The sequence below is a fragment of the Haliotis rubra genome, unplaced genomic scaffold (assembly GCF_003918875.1).
Source record: "Haliotis rubra isolate DU_JTF1 unplaced genomic scaffold, ASM391887v1 Scf65, whole genome shotgun sequence".
NCBI classification, from domain to species: domain Eukaryota; kingdom Metazoa; phylum Mollusca; class Gastropoda; order Lepetellida; family Haliotidae; genus Haliotis; species Haliotis rubra.
Window position 1 is genome coordinate 1,029,037 of NW_025767357.1, and position 15,792 is coordinate 1,044,828.

Genomic DNA, 15,792 nt, shown 5'->3' on the forward strand with positions numbered 1-15,792 from the left:
TGGATGACGATATATCGGCACAAAACGGGAGTGTGGTCGAAGCAAGCCCTCTGGTTGGTTGATCTTTGTAAAGGAGACATTTACAAATGATGCTTTCTTACATTTCTTCCAAGTCAAGCAGTCGATGAAAGTAAAAATTCCCGAGAATTTATAAAGAATGTGCAGATTTAGCAGCGCTAACCAACCAGAGGCCTTGCTTCGACCACACCCACACCCACACCCACACCCACACCCCACACCCTTACTCTGAGAGTGTGAGTTCGAATCCTGCATTATCACTCAACCCCCAAATGTACAAGAACACACTACGGATGAAGTGTAATCCCAGATGTACAATACGTTGTATTTGACCTCTTCCGAAATGATACTGTGTATTCAAATCCAGTGACGCTGAGGATGACCATTGGACACTGTGGAGACCCGGATACTGACTCTGATGTGTCGTTCCGAGACCCGAAAAGCGAATGTTCCAAATGCATCGTACGGCATCCTCGGCATTCCAGTGTTATATATTACGTCACTGTGTGAGTAACTACAGCCATATGATAGGATCCGGTGTTCTGTTACTTCTTGTCAGTAACCTTAGACTTAGTATTACTGATAGCTACACGATTGACCCTCGTCATGCTCGAAATCGGAAAAAAAGTTTTTTCCAGAGATGAATAAGCTCTCTTTGTAACACAAATGTTAACCTGGCGGACACATTCAAAGACCCTTCATGCTACTGGTTATTGAATTGTATTGTATATTGTAGTACTATATGCTGACAGTTAAAGGGTTGCTCTGGAGTAGACGTCATGCCACGTAATGACCTCCCGCCGTGGTGGTGGAAGAGGGCTGGGACGGGTCCAAATTTCCTACCCGGGTACCCGACCCCCTATTACCCGCCCCGCCCCGGGTACCCGTTATAACACTAATTGAGGCGGATGTCCGCGTTCCTACATGTAAGTCTTTTACATGTAAACATTTGACTACTTGTCGTACCTGCAACCTATGTTACACGTGACATGCTTAGTTGTCGACATAGGTTTCAGTGCAAGTTTTTTCCACAATCTCAAACATGAGACAGCATTCTGGTTGTAAATAACATAATAACAAACACTTTATATTAATTCTTTCATTTATTTGTCAACCTGTTGTGATTTGTTGAAGAAGACGGTTTCACAGTCGTTGTGGATTGGTTAGCGAGATCTGAAGAGCAAGAAGAATGGATTTTCATGTAGGTGCCTGTTGCTGAAGGCCACATTCAGTGATATTCTAGCCATATAGCGGGGGCCAGTAAAGAAGCGAGTTTCGATCAGACAATCCAATGATTGATATAATGAGCAACGATCTACACCGTCAGGGTTCGGTGACACGCCATCAAGCAAGGCACCCACTCACCTACTCCTACATGGACATATTCCACCTCACTCCCTACCCATGGACAACAGCTTATCTAATTGAAGATACGTGATCAAATCATCCAGGTTCTTCACAACAACATGTTTAAACCTTTGACGAATCATATAAATTTACTTCTAAAGTTAAATAAAAGAAATCCATTTTGTTGATTTACGTAAAACAGTCTCTCAGAGGGATAACCATACGACTGCACGGCGTCCATTGCAATGACTAACATACCAGTGATACGGAAGAATCAACTTGGAGATGGAAAACGAACAGAACAATTTTTTTAGTACAGTACACAGATAATACGTCAGCGTAGCATACAGGTCCATAAGAAGGGAATGACACCATTGATCGTTCAGTTCTTAGCGACATCACATCGTAGAAATGACATATATTCCATATATACTGAGGAAAAAAAATATGGGATCACATGAAAGCACAAGTGTTTCTTTATTTGTTTTCAGGTTTCTTCACAAGCTATGCGATACAACGTTTGTGAAGAAACCTGGGAAAAAATAAAGGAACACTTGTTCTTTCATGTGATCCCTTATTTTTTTCCCTCAGTATATCAAAGGATATCAGAAGAAAATGCACCCGTAGATGTTTCAGTTCTTACCACGACATCGTACAGCTGCCAAATATTGCATATAGTGCAGAAGACCATCAAAGCTCTGCACGTTCAACATGTGTTCACTATCCGGGTCCGACGCCAGGATCATTTGTTCCTGCAGGTCGATGTTACTTCCAATTCCAACGACGAAAATGGATACATTATTCCTCTGAAGTTCCAAGGCTGAGGCTAACGTGTCGAACTTTGAACTCGATTTACCGTCAGTGAAGATGACAGCGACCTTGGTCATACGAAACATATGATTGGTCATTGATTCAGAAAGTAAAAGTACAGAGGCAGAGTTGCATCCCTTAGCAGCCATGACCTTAGGTCAAATTCCGAGATTTTGATTCACGTTGCTCTCTGGTATAATGACAATTCTAGCTCACATTCTCCTATGTTAAAACATGTGACAAAAGAGAAGTGACCTTACCAAAGTCAAACATAAATCATTTGTAAATAAACTACAATGATTCATTGCATTTGATGGGACAAGCAACCAATTTCCCTTTATGTTACATTCAATGAATATAAAGAGATGACTTAGACCACCTGAAATACGTAATGAATGCAAACTTGGATCCGAACCTAAGATCACACGTTCCTGATCCACATGATGAATGGAACCCTGAATTGTAGTAAGACTTAGGCCAGCCTTAATATAGACACAGACACAGACACACACACACACATGCGCGCACGCACACGCACGCACACACGCACACAACCACTACCTTTACTCTATAGAGACAAGCCTTTAAAGATTTCAAATGATTGAAAGATTTTAAAGATTTCAATGTATTTTACATTGACTTCTGTAAGCTTCTGAGAATTAGTAATTCGCACCTTGATGGCGTCGGGACTGCTGTCTTGTTTATACCACTGGAGAGTCCTCTCCAGGGCCAGGTGTGTCATGGTGTTACCCGTCGGATACAAGCGGGAAAGTTGGTAGTTGATATCACTCAACAGCCTATTCCTGTCAGAGAAATCCTTAAAGTGAATGAGCTCCAGCAACATGCTGTTGAATGTCATCATGCCAATTCTTGATGCATGTGGGGAAACGTCAAACTTTCCCACAAGCTGCTGAATGAACTGATTCATCTTCGCCCAGTCGGTACGACGGATACTTCCAGATCTGTCCAAGATAAGTGTGATGTCCTCCCGAGCCCCACAACCTGGAAAGACAAAGTTAAGGGAAATACAAAGTTAAGTGAAAGACAAAGTGAAGGGAAAGACAAAGTGAAGGGAAAGACAAAGTTAAAGGAAAGACAAAGTGAAGGGAAAGACAAAGTTAAAGGAAAGACAAAGTGAAGGGAAAGACAAAGTGAAGGGAAAGACAAAGTGAAGGGAAAGACAAAGTGAAGGGAAAGACAAAGTTAAGGGAAAGACAAAGTTAAGGGAAAGACAAAGTTAAGGGAAAGACAAAGTGAAGGGAAAGACAAAGTGAAGGGAAAGACAAAGTTAAGGGAAAGACAAAGTTAAAGGGAAAAAGACAAAGTGAAGGGAAAGACAAAGTGAAGGGAAAGACAAAGTGAAGGGAAAGACAAAGTTAAGAGAAAGACAAATTTAAGTGAAAGACAACGTTAAGGGAAAGATAAAGTGAAGGGAAAGACAAAGTCAAGGGAAAGACAAAGTTAAGGGAAAGACAAAGTGAAGGGACTGTCTAATTGTGTCTCTACTTCTTTGAGTGGCATTCAGAAGCTGGTATGATGAACAGGAACGATTTTGTTATGGATAGACATCTTCTTTATTGCCATGGATGCGACGTTTCAGTGTTGATACTACTTTATCATCCAAAACTGTGTTCCACAGGAGATATCGCTAGGAGATATCGTTTTGACAGTAGATTTTGTACAATGCCCTGACAATGCTATGACGTCATGTACTTGATGACGTCACAATGCTATGACATCGCTGCACTGCAAGTCTAATGACAGTACCATGTTCAAAGATGTACATTTTTCATTGAAAATTAATGAAGAGTGATTTTGGCAAGCCTCGGATATTCGTAACTTTATCAACTCGTGTTGATATAATTAATATCAGAAGACACTTGGGTGAGATTCTCTATACATCTATCAACCTCTTTAATTGCATAAACTTACATATCCTTCATGTATATATCCCTTTAATATGGTCCATAATGTTGTGCAATACTTCTTGATAACGGTGTTAGCATCTACACCGAAACGTCGCCTCCATTGCAGTAAAGAAGTTGTGTATCCATAAAAATGTTCCTGTTGTCTATTTGTGATTCGTGCAGAAGAAGAACATATTTAATTTCAAGTGTAATGGCAAAGAAAGTAAATATTCAGGTCCAAATAATGCTTACCTAAATAGTTCAGGAGTTTCGGTCCAGCACAGGGGTCAGATGCTATAGTTGGCAGTGGATTATTTCCTAGAAAATATCAGTGCTGTCATTTACTATCAGGACAAAAGAAATCATGTCATGAAAAGATGGAGATGTATATGTTGTATTAAGAGAAAAGATTTGTTTATGGTGTGACTGTTATTGATATTGGCGTTAAATACATGTAATCAGTGTCGACTATCTGCTGAAATGGGCTAAAAATGATTCACACAGCTATATGAAGGGATCGCAGAAGATTAGAGAGGACACTAAAAGTGCGCACTTCCGCGACTCATACGTTTATTTCCAACCAGGTTTTGGGGTTGTTGGGTTTTCATATTTTGGCATAATGTCAGTAAATTGGTAACTGCAACATGAGAGCGGCCTGTGAACAATTTGAGTCTGGACCAGACAAGCCCGCTTTTGTAAAAACTAGTTTTTCAGGAAATCCAGGATAGTCACTAAACATATATTTTCATTTCTAAAAATTTAGGGAAGTGTAGTCAAGAAAAGCAGAGGTCATCATAGAATACAATCTTATGCATATATCCTTTTGGGTGTGTGAGTTTAGCTTTACGCCGCTTTTAGCAATATGCCAGCAATATCACGACGGGGACACCAGAAATTGGCTTTACAAATTGTACCTATATGTTGAATCGAACCAGGGCGTTACATCACGCATAACGAGCGAACGCTTTAAATAACCACCAGACCAAAACCGCCCCTGTATGCTTTTGATATCTAGAATAAGAATTAAAACTGAGAACTCAGCTTCTTTGTCAGGTCTCACCTCTGCAATGGCTCAAGATCAAACTTTCAAGCTCTGGTTGAAGACTACTAAAATCCTTTACATTCAGAAAATACTGGCTGGAAGGGCTTGAGGAAACCCTGTGCAACTGCGTTTCAATGTTCCTGATGTTTCCTACAGCAACAACAATCACGTCAATTCCTCGGCTCCTGGCTTTGTCAGCAGCAGCCACCGCCTGGTTAAGGTCATCTATTGCATTTCCGGTCAGGATGACAATGTGTCTCTTGGCGCCACTACGACTATATCGCCCTGAATACATATCTCCCAGTACATGGTTTATAGCAGACCCTAAATATGCTCTGTCTTGGGTCACTGTCCTATAATGTTCAAGAGACGAAAATATTCTGTCAATGCTGTCTAGATAAGATCCCCTGTCCAGGTGGAGGATTTCATTGACCCGACTATTGTAGTAGGCATAACCAACTCGGGCCTTCTGGGGACCAACTTGAAGAGAGTCAACGAATGCGTTTGTGAAGAGCTGAAAGACACGTTCTTCAGAGCTGAGGACATGTGTCGAACTGTCCACTAGGAACACAATGTCATCCTTTCCACCACATCCTGGAGATAAAGGAAGATGCAGAGGTTCTTTAACAAAGGGTTAACAATTTGGTTTGTTCGTGGTATTAAGTGACTGATAGAAAAAGGTTATCAGAGCGTTGCGGGATGGTGAAACGAAAGATTGCAAAAAAAAACCCATCTAGCTATTTCAGCAGCTAATGATAATAATATATTATCTTGAACCACCCCCTTCCCTCTCCTCAGTCAATAATTCATCTTTTACCCTGAGTGTCCGGCCCAGTTTTCGAAATTACATTTAGAACGGTTTTGAAAACAGAGGTAGTGAGTGAGTTAGAGGGTATGGTTTTTAGCCGCTTTTAGCAACATCCCCGCAATATCACGACGGAGTTACCTTGAGATACTCACCCAGGTTGACGAGGGCATGGTTGAGAAGTTGAGGTGCACCAACGTTCGATAGAGGAGGGAATGTAGGACAGATTGTTGACGGGATCATCGTTGTCTGTGTGGTTGTGGTAGCAGGGGTTGTGCTTGGAGTCGGTGTTGACGTGGTCGTTGGAGTACTTGTTGGCATTGTGGATGCAGTAGTTGGCGATGAAGAAAACAGTTGTAGATACAGTTGTTGGCGTTGTAGGTGCAGTTGTTGGCGTTGTAGGTGCAGTTGTTGGCGTTGTAGGTGCAGTTGTTGGCGTTGTAGGTGCAGTTGTTGGCGTTGTAGATACAGTTGTTGGCGTTGTAGATGGAGTTGTTGGCGTTGTAGGTACAGTTGTTGTCGTTGTAGGTGCAGTTGTTGGAGTTGTAGATGGGGTTGTGGACGTTGTAGTAGTAACTGTGCTCGTCATTGTGGTGGTGGAAGTTATCGTGGATGTTGGTGTGGTTGGTGGTAAAGTTGGCTGAATAACTTATATTCAGAAACCATATATTTTACATACTGAAATACAGTGGACAATACAAAAACACGGTGGACCATAGGCATAAATGAGTACAAGTTCATGATTTATGGAGGTAGAGTTCGTATATAACTATCTGGCAGCAGTTCTCAACACCATTGTGTAGTGTTGTGGGGTGTCCGCTGAAATGTTTCAAAGAGACAATTGTTTTTTAATTTATCATTTGTGTAGTGTTGTGGGGTGTCCGCTGAAATGTTTCAAAGAGACAATTGTTTTTTAATTTATCTGGCCTGCGGCAAGAGTGACTGAAAGCAGCAATGTTGGCCAAATCGTCGAAGTCACTTAACTCGCTAAGCAGAAATCTTTGACTGGGAGTTCGAATCCCTGTTCGCGCCGATTATATTTCTAGGATTGTCAGCACCATTCCCGTGCTGGTGGGTCTCACCAAAGTGGTTGACGCCTGAGACGACCCCTTCTTCCCACAGGAAGCTGACTAGAGACTGTAAAACTGTTAGAACCAAACTCGCGCACATACTTACCCACGAATAACACCATGACTGTGACCTAGCGTTCAGTGTATGGTGTTTAGCCATGTGGGAGCATGTTGGTATGTTTACCTGTGGTGCAGTTGACATTACAGAAGCTTGAGTTGCAGCAGTTGAAGCAAGGGTCAAACATGCCCTGCTGGTTGTTCTTGAAGGAGTCGCATTGCTGATGGAAATATATGAGAGAAATTGTTGATCATACATCTACCTCGTTGATTTCATATGTGTGTATATTTGTCGCTTAACGCCACACTCAGCAATATTCCAGCTATATGGCTGCAGTCTGTAAATAATCGAGTCTGGACCAGACAATCCAGTCATCAACAGCATGAGCATCAATCTACGCAACTGGGATACGATGGAACGTGTCAACCAAGTCAGCGAGTCTGACCACCCGATCCCGTTAGTCCCTTTTTACAAGCATGAGTTACTGAAGAGCAATTTTAACCCGGATCTGGTTGATTTCAAGTAAATCGATTTAACAGACATAATCGTCATCTGTTCTGAAGAGTAATGGGGTAACAGTGGCTTCTGGTACGACTACGGGTACCACTACGGGTACGATACTCTGCACGGTGTTTGTTGGCTCATGATACCTCTTGGCTATATCATTAAAGCAGATTCCAACTCACCTTCTGTCTCGCACATCCAGCGGTGTAGTGCAGCTCAAACATGTCCGTGATCCTTTCTTCTATAAAACACACCTGTAATATATTGTTATTAGAGTGTATTTTTGTATTTTGTAATATCACATTGATTAAGTGATAGTTATATGGGTCACAATGTTTAAAGTTTTGAGTGTAGGTTGTGGCTCACATCTCGCATCATATATGTTCAATGGCAATAGTATTTTTAGCGGTACGCCTTTTCGATAGTGCATCGGAGTTGCCTCCCTTGGCAATCTTTTGTATTTGTTGACTTCCGGATCTCGCCGTGGAGCTTTCGATAACGTTCTGAGTGGATAATGATGGAGCTTAGCTTTGCTAGAATGCCCGAGAACTGTGTAAGAGCTATATAAAGGCTGGTTGTTGAGTTGTGCGACGGGTATTTCACATGACTGGATTTATACACATCTGTCTGCCATCGTCGTGTTTCTCAACATTTCAAGACTGACCTATGCTTGCCCGCTGTCATTGTAAACAATCAGTATATCTGTTCTCACTGTAAATGTCAAGACTCTGGTGAGTTAATATCTTATATTTGTGACCCAATATTTTAGATTTGTGACTCAACTGCATTGTACTAGAAATCTGTATTGTCATTCATTGTAGTTTGCTCATTGTTTATTCAATATATTATTGAATATTTTAGATTTGTATGTGTTCTATTTTGCTGGTTCAAAGGGGACTCTTAAACCTTTTGTCACGGCAAATTATTAACCGTAACAATATACATGTACACATGTAAACATAGCGGACCCAGTTAAGGTTTGTTTGACAAGTAGTTCACACATATACCTGAAAGGTATAGTCTAGAAAGAGTGAGTGAGTCTGGACAGTATTCAAGAAATATCACGACTTGTGACATGTTTCACACCTTGTACAATGATTTGAATGAACCAAGGTCTTCGACGTGAAAAGCAAGGGCTTTAACCAAATCAAACTAAACAGTATATTCTAAAACTGTGTACTTACTTCATGGGGCTCACATACGTCTATCTGGGTACACTCCGACATGTCCCTCAAGTCATCACATCCAGCGCACTTCAGAAGTTGGGTTTCTGTAAAATATGTATGGTGCGTATATTCTTTGGCGATTTGTAAACTAAAGCGGCAAAATCATTTCTATGATGATAATAAATATATTCTAAAAGTCCATTGGACGATTTCGACTAAAACATAAGCATGTGTTCATGAATCACTGTCAAGCAGTGATGACACCAGGTGTTCGCGAAAGCAAGAGCATAGCCTGTCCCATTGGTGGCACCCCCAGACACATCTGCAACGGCAAGTCAGCCGTCATTGAATAACTTTAAAGATGTTACATGCAGTGAAAGATGTAATGTTTTAGGCAATAATAGTGAGTGAGTGAGTGAGTGAGTGAGTTTAGTTTTACGCCACACTGAGCAATATTCCAGCTATATGGCGGCGGTCTGTAAATAATCGAGTCTGGACCAGACAATCCAGTGATCAACAACATGAGCATCGATCTGCGCAATTGGGAACCGATGACATGTGTCAACCAAGTCAGCCAGCCTGACCACCCGATCCCGTTAGTCGCCTCTTACGACAAGCACGGGTTACTGAAGATCAATATTCTGACCCGGATCTTCACGAGGCAATAATAATAATAATATGGCTACTTATATAGCGCTGAACTCCAAACTGCAGGGACATGCTCTAAGCGTATACAGCATGATGGAAAGTTAATAGTCATATGACTTATCCCACCGGGTACCCATTTTCTGCTGGGTGAACCCCTGGCTCCTTTGTTGCCAGACGGGGACGGTCGAATGAAGTAATATCGGAAACAATAAAGTAGACATAGAACTGAATTCTGGTCGTGAGTTTTACTTAGTTTTCAATATAGCTCCATGACAGTTCAATGCAATAGTTCAATGTCCAATGATGTGACAACCAGTCCTTCTCCTTTTTCCGCGTTTTGTTCCTGTAGCAATGACTAGGAGTCAAATCTAGCGAATAGGGCGTGTGGAGTAGAAGCTGCCATCTACAATCCCATACTGCAGCCATTGTGACGTGAAGTGAGTGACTGAGTGCACCACTGGTGGGGACACCAGAAATGGGCTTCACACATTGTACCCATGTGTGGAATCGAACCCGGGTCGTCACCGTGACGAGCGAATGCTTTATCCACTAGGCTACCCCACCGCCGCGCGACGTGAAGTGGTGGAGCATAGTCGTGGTAGATGGGAACATAGCGTCGTAATATTTCCCGACGTTGTTGCTTGACTTACTCAATCGTTTAAAGAAGATGGCACAATGTTTACCATTTAAAAAGTTGATTCAGTTTCAAAATTAGGATATTATATATAACTGATATTGTTGGGTTTACTAGTTTTGGTTTAAAATGAAGCTGTAAATGTATGTTGAACTCACCATGGCCACCGCAGAGGAAGTTGTTACAGAAGTCGTCTTCACAGCACTCCTCACAGACGTGGACAGCCATGCTCTGGCGTTTCCTCCTCCCAGTTGGGGGCTGACCAGTTGTCTGTGACTGACCTGCACGCCGTTGTTCTATCTCCGCAGCACTGACCGTGAACCCGGCCGTGGAACAGATCTGAAGATGCCAGCCAAGAAAGTAGTTCCTCGACCATACAGGGGAGGTATAAATCAGAACTGTTCCAATAGTGAAGAATAGATATGGAACTTGTATGTCCTTACTCGGCTTGTCATTTGAACTCTTGGGGTCGCGTCTATAATACTGGACCAAATATTTGTAGTATTTCGCCATTGCTACTTCTTCAGATACGTCGCAAACATCCACCCCAACCCCCTCGAAACACAAACATTTCCTATGTTTTGGCTTTCTCTCTCTCTCTCTCTCTCTCTCTCTCTCTCTCTCTCTCTCTCTCTCTCTCTCTCTCTCTCTCTCTCTCTCTCTCTCTCTCTCTCTGTCTCTCTCTCTCTCTCTCTCTCTCTCTGTCTGTCTCTCTCTCTCTCTCTCTCTCTCTCTCTCTGTCTCTCTCTCTCTCTCTTTCTCTCTCTCTCTCGATGTTGATCCTTTTTGCCACACTAGGTCTTCGGGAAACGGTGGGCGTGTCATGCCCACTGATGGATTAAGTACTTTGCATATGTACAAACTACTATTTCTTCTTTCACAGAAAAGCTCTTAAACATGTAGTTCACGTCTTTCACGGCCGCTCCTGTACAATTGAACTACGGATGTACTCACAGATGCCAGTTTACAGCCGATGTCGTAGAAGACCAGGCCGTTCGTGGTGATGTACTGCTCGGACATGCATATCTGAAGGAGACACAGCGACATGAACTGGAAACAATATTATCGTGAGACAGTAAATCTGATTCAAGCGCGTAATATTCTGGGTCTGTTGTTCAACGACAGCCAGTGTCACGATGGAAGGAACGCCATCAATAATACATCTGAAAGGTAACCAACTTGGTTGAGTCTCAGGAGAGACAAAAGAATCATCTCTTGAAATTCGAGCCAAAAATAGAGGAACCAAGGGATGTAACTCTGTACAACTATTATTTAGCTTGAACCAACCACCAGGGTTTGTTATAATGACCGCCATTAGTCCAAGCTTTGACTGGGAACTTTAGGTGGTTATTTTCAGCTTTATTAATTAAGCATTATTCAGCGAATTTGTTAACAGTGTTCTCGTGTATCAGTTTCGCTGAAGGGGTCGTTGTCGGCACGGGTACTACAGATATGTACCCCAGGTACGTTTCTGTACGTACCTTGGCCACAATGAGAATACAGAAACGTACCATAGGACGATTCCATTCCCATTGTGTCGTATTCTTGACCGGAACTGTCATACTGTTGTATTAGATACATTTGATTGCGTTATGTAAGTAATGAGAATACACAGTAACGGATATTTCGCGATGCACATGTACACCACTCGGAATCAGTTGAACGGGAACAAGTACATGCGGTTTCGGTTTTGGATTGCGGAATATGGACTCGTCCGCCTTTTAGGGTACCGGGTACGTTTCTGTATTTTGACTTTGTTTAGGGTACACATCTGTATACAGAAACGTACCTGGGGTACATATCTGTAGTACCTGTGCCGACAACGACCCCTTCAGCATCAGTTTCAGTTCTGTTAGGGAGGGTTCATTATTACCTCGCCAGGGGGACATGACACGGCTGTGACGCAATCATCTGGTTTCGCCACCCTCTCGCACTCGAGGCAGTGAACCTGTCCTGGGGACGCTGTGGGAGTATATAGAAGGGATCCCAGTATAGTAGGTGGCGCATGTAGGCGCCCTATATGTGACTGATTGTGTCAGTCAGGTATAATGCCGGTTCTACTGTGCTTGTTATCAATCCTCGTACATGTGATTATAAGTGAGTGAGTTCAGTTTTACGGCGCTTTTAGCAATAGTCCAGCAATACAACGACGGGGGACACCAGACATGGGCTTTATACTTTGTGGAGAATCTAACCTGGGCTTCGGCGTGAAGAGCGAACGCTTTAACCACTAGACTACCCCACCGGCCCTGTGATTATGAAGCATATATATACCAACTGTTAATCCCAGTTCAGTTGATAATGAAACATTATTGACCAATCAGTTGTTTTACCTGATTATGAAGCATTTATTGACCTACATTCTGAATGGTCCAATTTAAACCCTAGTACAATCAATTATGAGGAATATATTGACTTACCCGACATGCTAACCCTAGTTCAACTGATTAAAAGCATATATTGACCTACCCGATGCTAACCCTAGTTCAACTGATTATAAAGCATATATTGACCCAACCGATGCTAACCCTAGTTCAACTGATTATAAAGCATATATTGACCCACCCGATGCTAACCCTAGTTCAACTGATTATAAAGCATATATTGACCCACCCGATGCTAACCCTAGTTCAACTGATTATAAAGCATATATTGACCCACCCGATGCTAACCCTAGTTCAACTGATTATAAAGCATATATTGACCCGATTCTAACAACCGATTTAACCCTAGATTCTAACCCTGTTCAACTGATTATAAAGCATATATTGACCTAACCGATGCTAACCCTAGTTCAACTGATTATAAAGCATATATTGACCCAACCGATGCTAACCCTAGTTCAGCTGATTATAAAGCATATATTGACCCAACCGATGCTAACCCTAGTTCAGCTGATTATAAAGCATATATTGACCCAACCGATGCTAACCCTAGTTCAACTGATCATAAAGCATATATTGACCCAACCGATTCTAACCCTAGTTCAGCTGATTATAAAGCATATATTGACCCAACCGATGCTAACCCTAGTTCAGCTGATTATAAAGCATATATTGACCCAACCGATTCTAACCCTAGTTCAACTGATTAAAAAGCATATATTGACCCACCCGATGATAACCCTAGTTCAACAGATTATAAAGCACATATTGACCAACCTGAGGCTAACCCTGACTCAACTGCTTTTGAAGCATGTATCGACCCACCTGATGCTAACCCTAGTTCAACTGATTATGAAGCATATATTGACCCACCTGATGCTAACCCTAGTTCAACTGATTATGAAGCATATATTGACCCACCCGATGCTACCCTAGTTCAACTGATTATGAAGCAAATATTGACCCACTTGATGCTAACACCAGTTCAACTGATGTGACGCATATATTGACCCAAATGATGCTAACTCTAGTTCAGCTGATTATGAAGCATATATTGACCTACCTGATGCTACCCTAGTTCAACTGATATGATACATATATTGACCTAAAATGTACCTGATGCTAACCTAAGTTCAACATATTATAAAGCATATCTTGACGTACCCGTTGTGTTTGCGGCTTCGCCGAGTCTCTGACAGACACAGTTGAAGAGATAAACTAATGATGAGAGAAAAAAACAGATCAATGAAACCAAGTTAAAATAATTGGTAATCTCTTAATAAACGGCGCCAAACAACATTACATTCATAAATGTTACACTTTTAAAAAACTGACTTGAACGTTTTGGAAGCAAGAAAGCATCTTACCTCTTGAGAGAAGAAAACAGTTATTTCATAAACAGTTTTAATCTATGTACCTTTACTTTTCTTCGTATGAATGATTTGTTTAAATGTATACTACTAAACCAAAGTAGAGGATATACAATAAATAGGTGTCACAACTATTGATATTTTACCTCTTTAATGAGATAAATAGTTTAATAGTGTGACGGGCATCTAAGATCAGCATTAGTCGTTGAATGTCAGTGAGTGAGTGAGTGAGTATGGTTTTACGCCGCTTTTAGCAATATTCCAGCAATATCACGGCGAGGACGATTGAATGTCAGATAGACTTTGTTCAGTGATTGGCCACAGCGCCCTTGTGTCCATCACGTCACCATGTCAAACTCTTTAATAACCCGCAAATCCGGATCTATTCTCAGGACAATCCTGAATTCGACGAAGCATACTCCAAATTAAACAGACCCGTGAAAATCCAGATTAGAATTGATCTTCAGTATCCCATGATTGTCGCAAGAGGCGACTAACGGGATCGGGTGGTCAGGCTCGCTGACCTGGTTGACAGACGTCATCGGTTACTAATTTCGTAGATCGATGCTCATGCTGATGGTCACTGGATTGTCTGGTCCAGACACGGTTATTTACAGACCGCCGCCATATAGCTGGAATATTGCTGAATACGGCGTTAAACAACAACCAGCCCAATTAAACATGGTTTATTCTACCCTATTCTCCCCACAGGGCAAAACTAAATTCGTAAACGACACGCGGTTGTGCCTGTCGATGAAGTCCAAAGTAAACTGATTCATCTAAAAGCATATCGTTTGCCTAAAGACGATTGGTTGGTCGTTGGATAACACGTGGACGTCTGGCATGCAGTTTCCATTTGTGTTGCCGATTACGAATCTTCTGTCTACTCAGTCTAACACCTGTAGCTTTGTGAAGCTCATCTCCAACATGACACGCACTGTATGGTCACGGTTTCGAAACATATTCCTTCTGATGAAACGGCCTTGCGCGTCAGTTGTCCCCCTTGGTAGACCAGACCCAGGTTTGTTATCAACGTTATTTGTATGTCGATATCGTGATTGGAATATACTAATTAGTTATTCACTGGCTGTAAAATGTTCAGAGCTTGTGCCACATCTCCAACTTCCAACTTCCAACATTTGCAAGTAACTGTTATTGGCATGACAGACCCCGTATTTTAAACTATATACGAACTTTCAGCCTGTTTAAATCACTGGAATCTACAGCAACACACCGGCACGTTACACTGTAATTTTAAAATATTTCATGTCATGTGCACATCATGAAAAAATCTTACTCGAAATTGGCAGGGTTGCTCGAAATTCATAACAAGTTGTGAAGGAATATAATTTTCTAAATCCATATACAGTCAACTTGGTTCCCAAACAATATCAACCCAAAATTGCATATGCCCTACTTTTCAAAAGAACATGTTGCTGTTATGACTTTGATTATTATTAAATGGAACATATGGTTACATTACAACATCCGTAAAATTATTAGAGCTTTCTGGACTATTTTTAAATGATAGCCTGTTAAAGTATACTTACACAAAACTAATTTGACCAACATTTTCCAGGCTGGTATAACAGTCCACAGTCCTGGGGTTGGTAACCTTGCAGTGGTGAAGAGTCCACCTTCAGCCGAATGGTATGATAACCTACACTGGGACTAGGATCGACTGGAAATGGGGCGTTGATAAGAATATAAATTTAAATGCTGCCTAGGACAAAAATAAAGTATTTAAAGTGACCCAAGTACGCCAGGTCAACACGTTTCACAGTGTTTTTCAAAAGGGACGAGAACTATTGCCATGAACCAATAATGTTTTATAGCCAAACATAAAATCGTTGAATTTATTCACAAACTATATCAAAGAATATAAACTATCAAACCTCGGTAATAATCAGTCCCGATTATCGGCCAAAACAGAAAAAGGCAAAATCATGGAGAAAAATATATGAATGGAACACTGAAAAGAGATGACATCGGGTGTTTGCAAAATGGACAGGCACGTCAGTACTTCTGT

The 15,792-nt window shown here is 41.5% G+C and overlaps 1 protein-coding gene across 2 annotated transcripts; it reads right to left on the bottom strand.

Annotated features, from left to right (window-relative positions):
- Positions 1-1,108: 1,108 nt before the first annotated feature.
- On the bottom strand, positions 1,109-15,496 carry LOC124257166 (cartilage matrix protein-like). Of its 2 annotated transcripts, XM_046691184.1 has the most exons (10): positions 15,314-15,496; positions 13,558-13,611; positions 11,883-11,971; positions 10,964-11,035; positions 10,168-10,348; positions 8,746-8,831; positions 7,744-7,815; positions 7,184-7,277; positions 6,085-6,577; positions 5,562-5,718 (listed from the first exon to the last, which is right to left on the bottom strand). In XM_046691184.1, exons 1-10 carry the CDS (start codon positions 15,333-15,335, stop codon positions 5,700-5,702), a joined length of 1,182 nt encoding a protein of 393 aa, XP_046547140.1. In that variant the 5' UTR covers positions 15,336-15,496; the 3' UTR covers positions 5,562-5,699. The 2 variants fall into 2 exon arrangements, with proteins under 2 accessions (XP_046547139.1, XP_046547140.1); XM_046691183.1 differs by lacking the exons at positions 7,184-7,277; positions 7,744-7,815; positions 8,746-8,831; ... (3 more) ...; positions 13,558-13,611; positions 15,314-15,496 and adding exons at positions 1,109-1,191; positions 2,009-2,243; positions 2,849-3,177; positions 4,335-4,400 and having other exon boundaries at positions 5,143-5,718; positions 6,085-6,395.
- Positions 15,497-15,792: the final 296 nt, after the last annotated feature.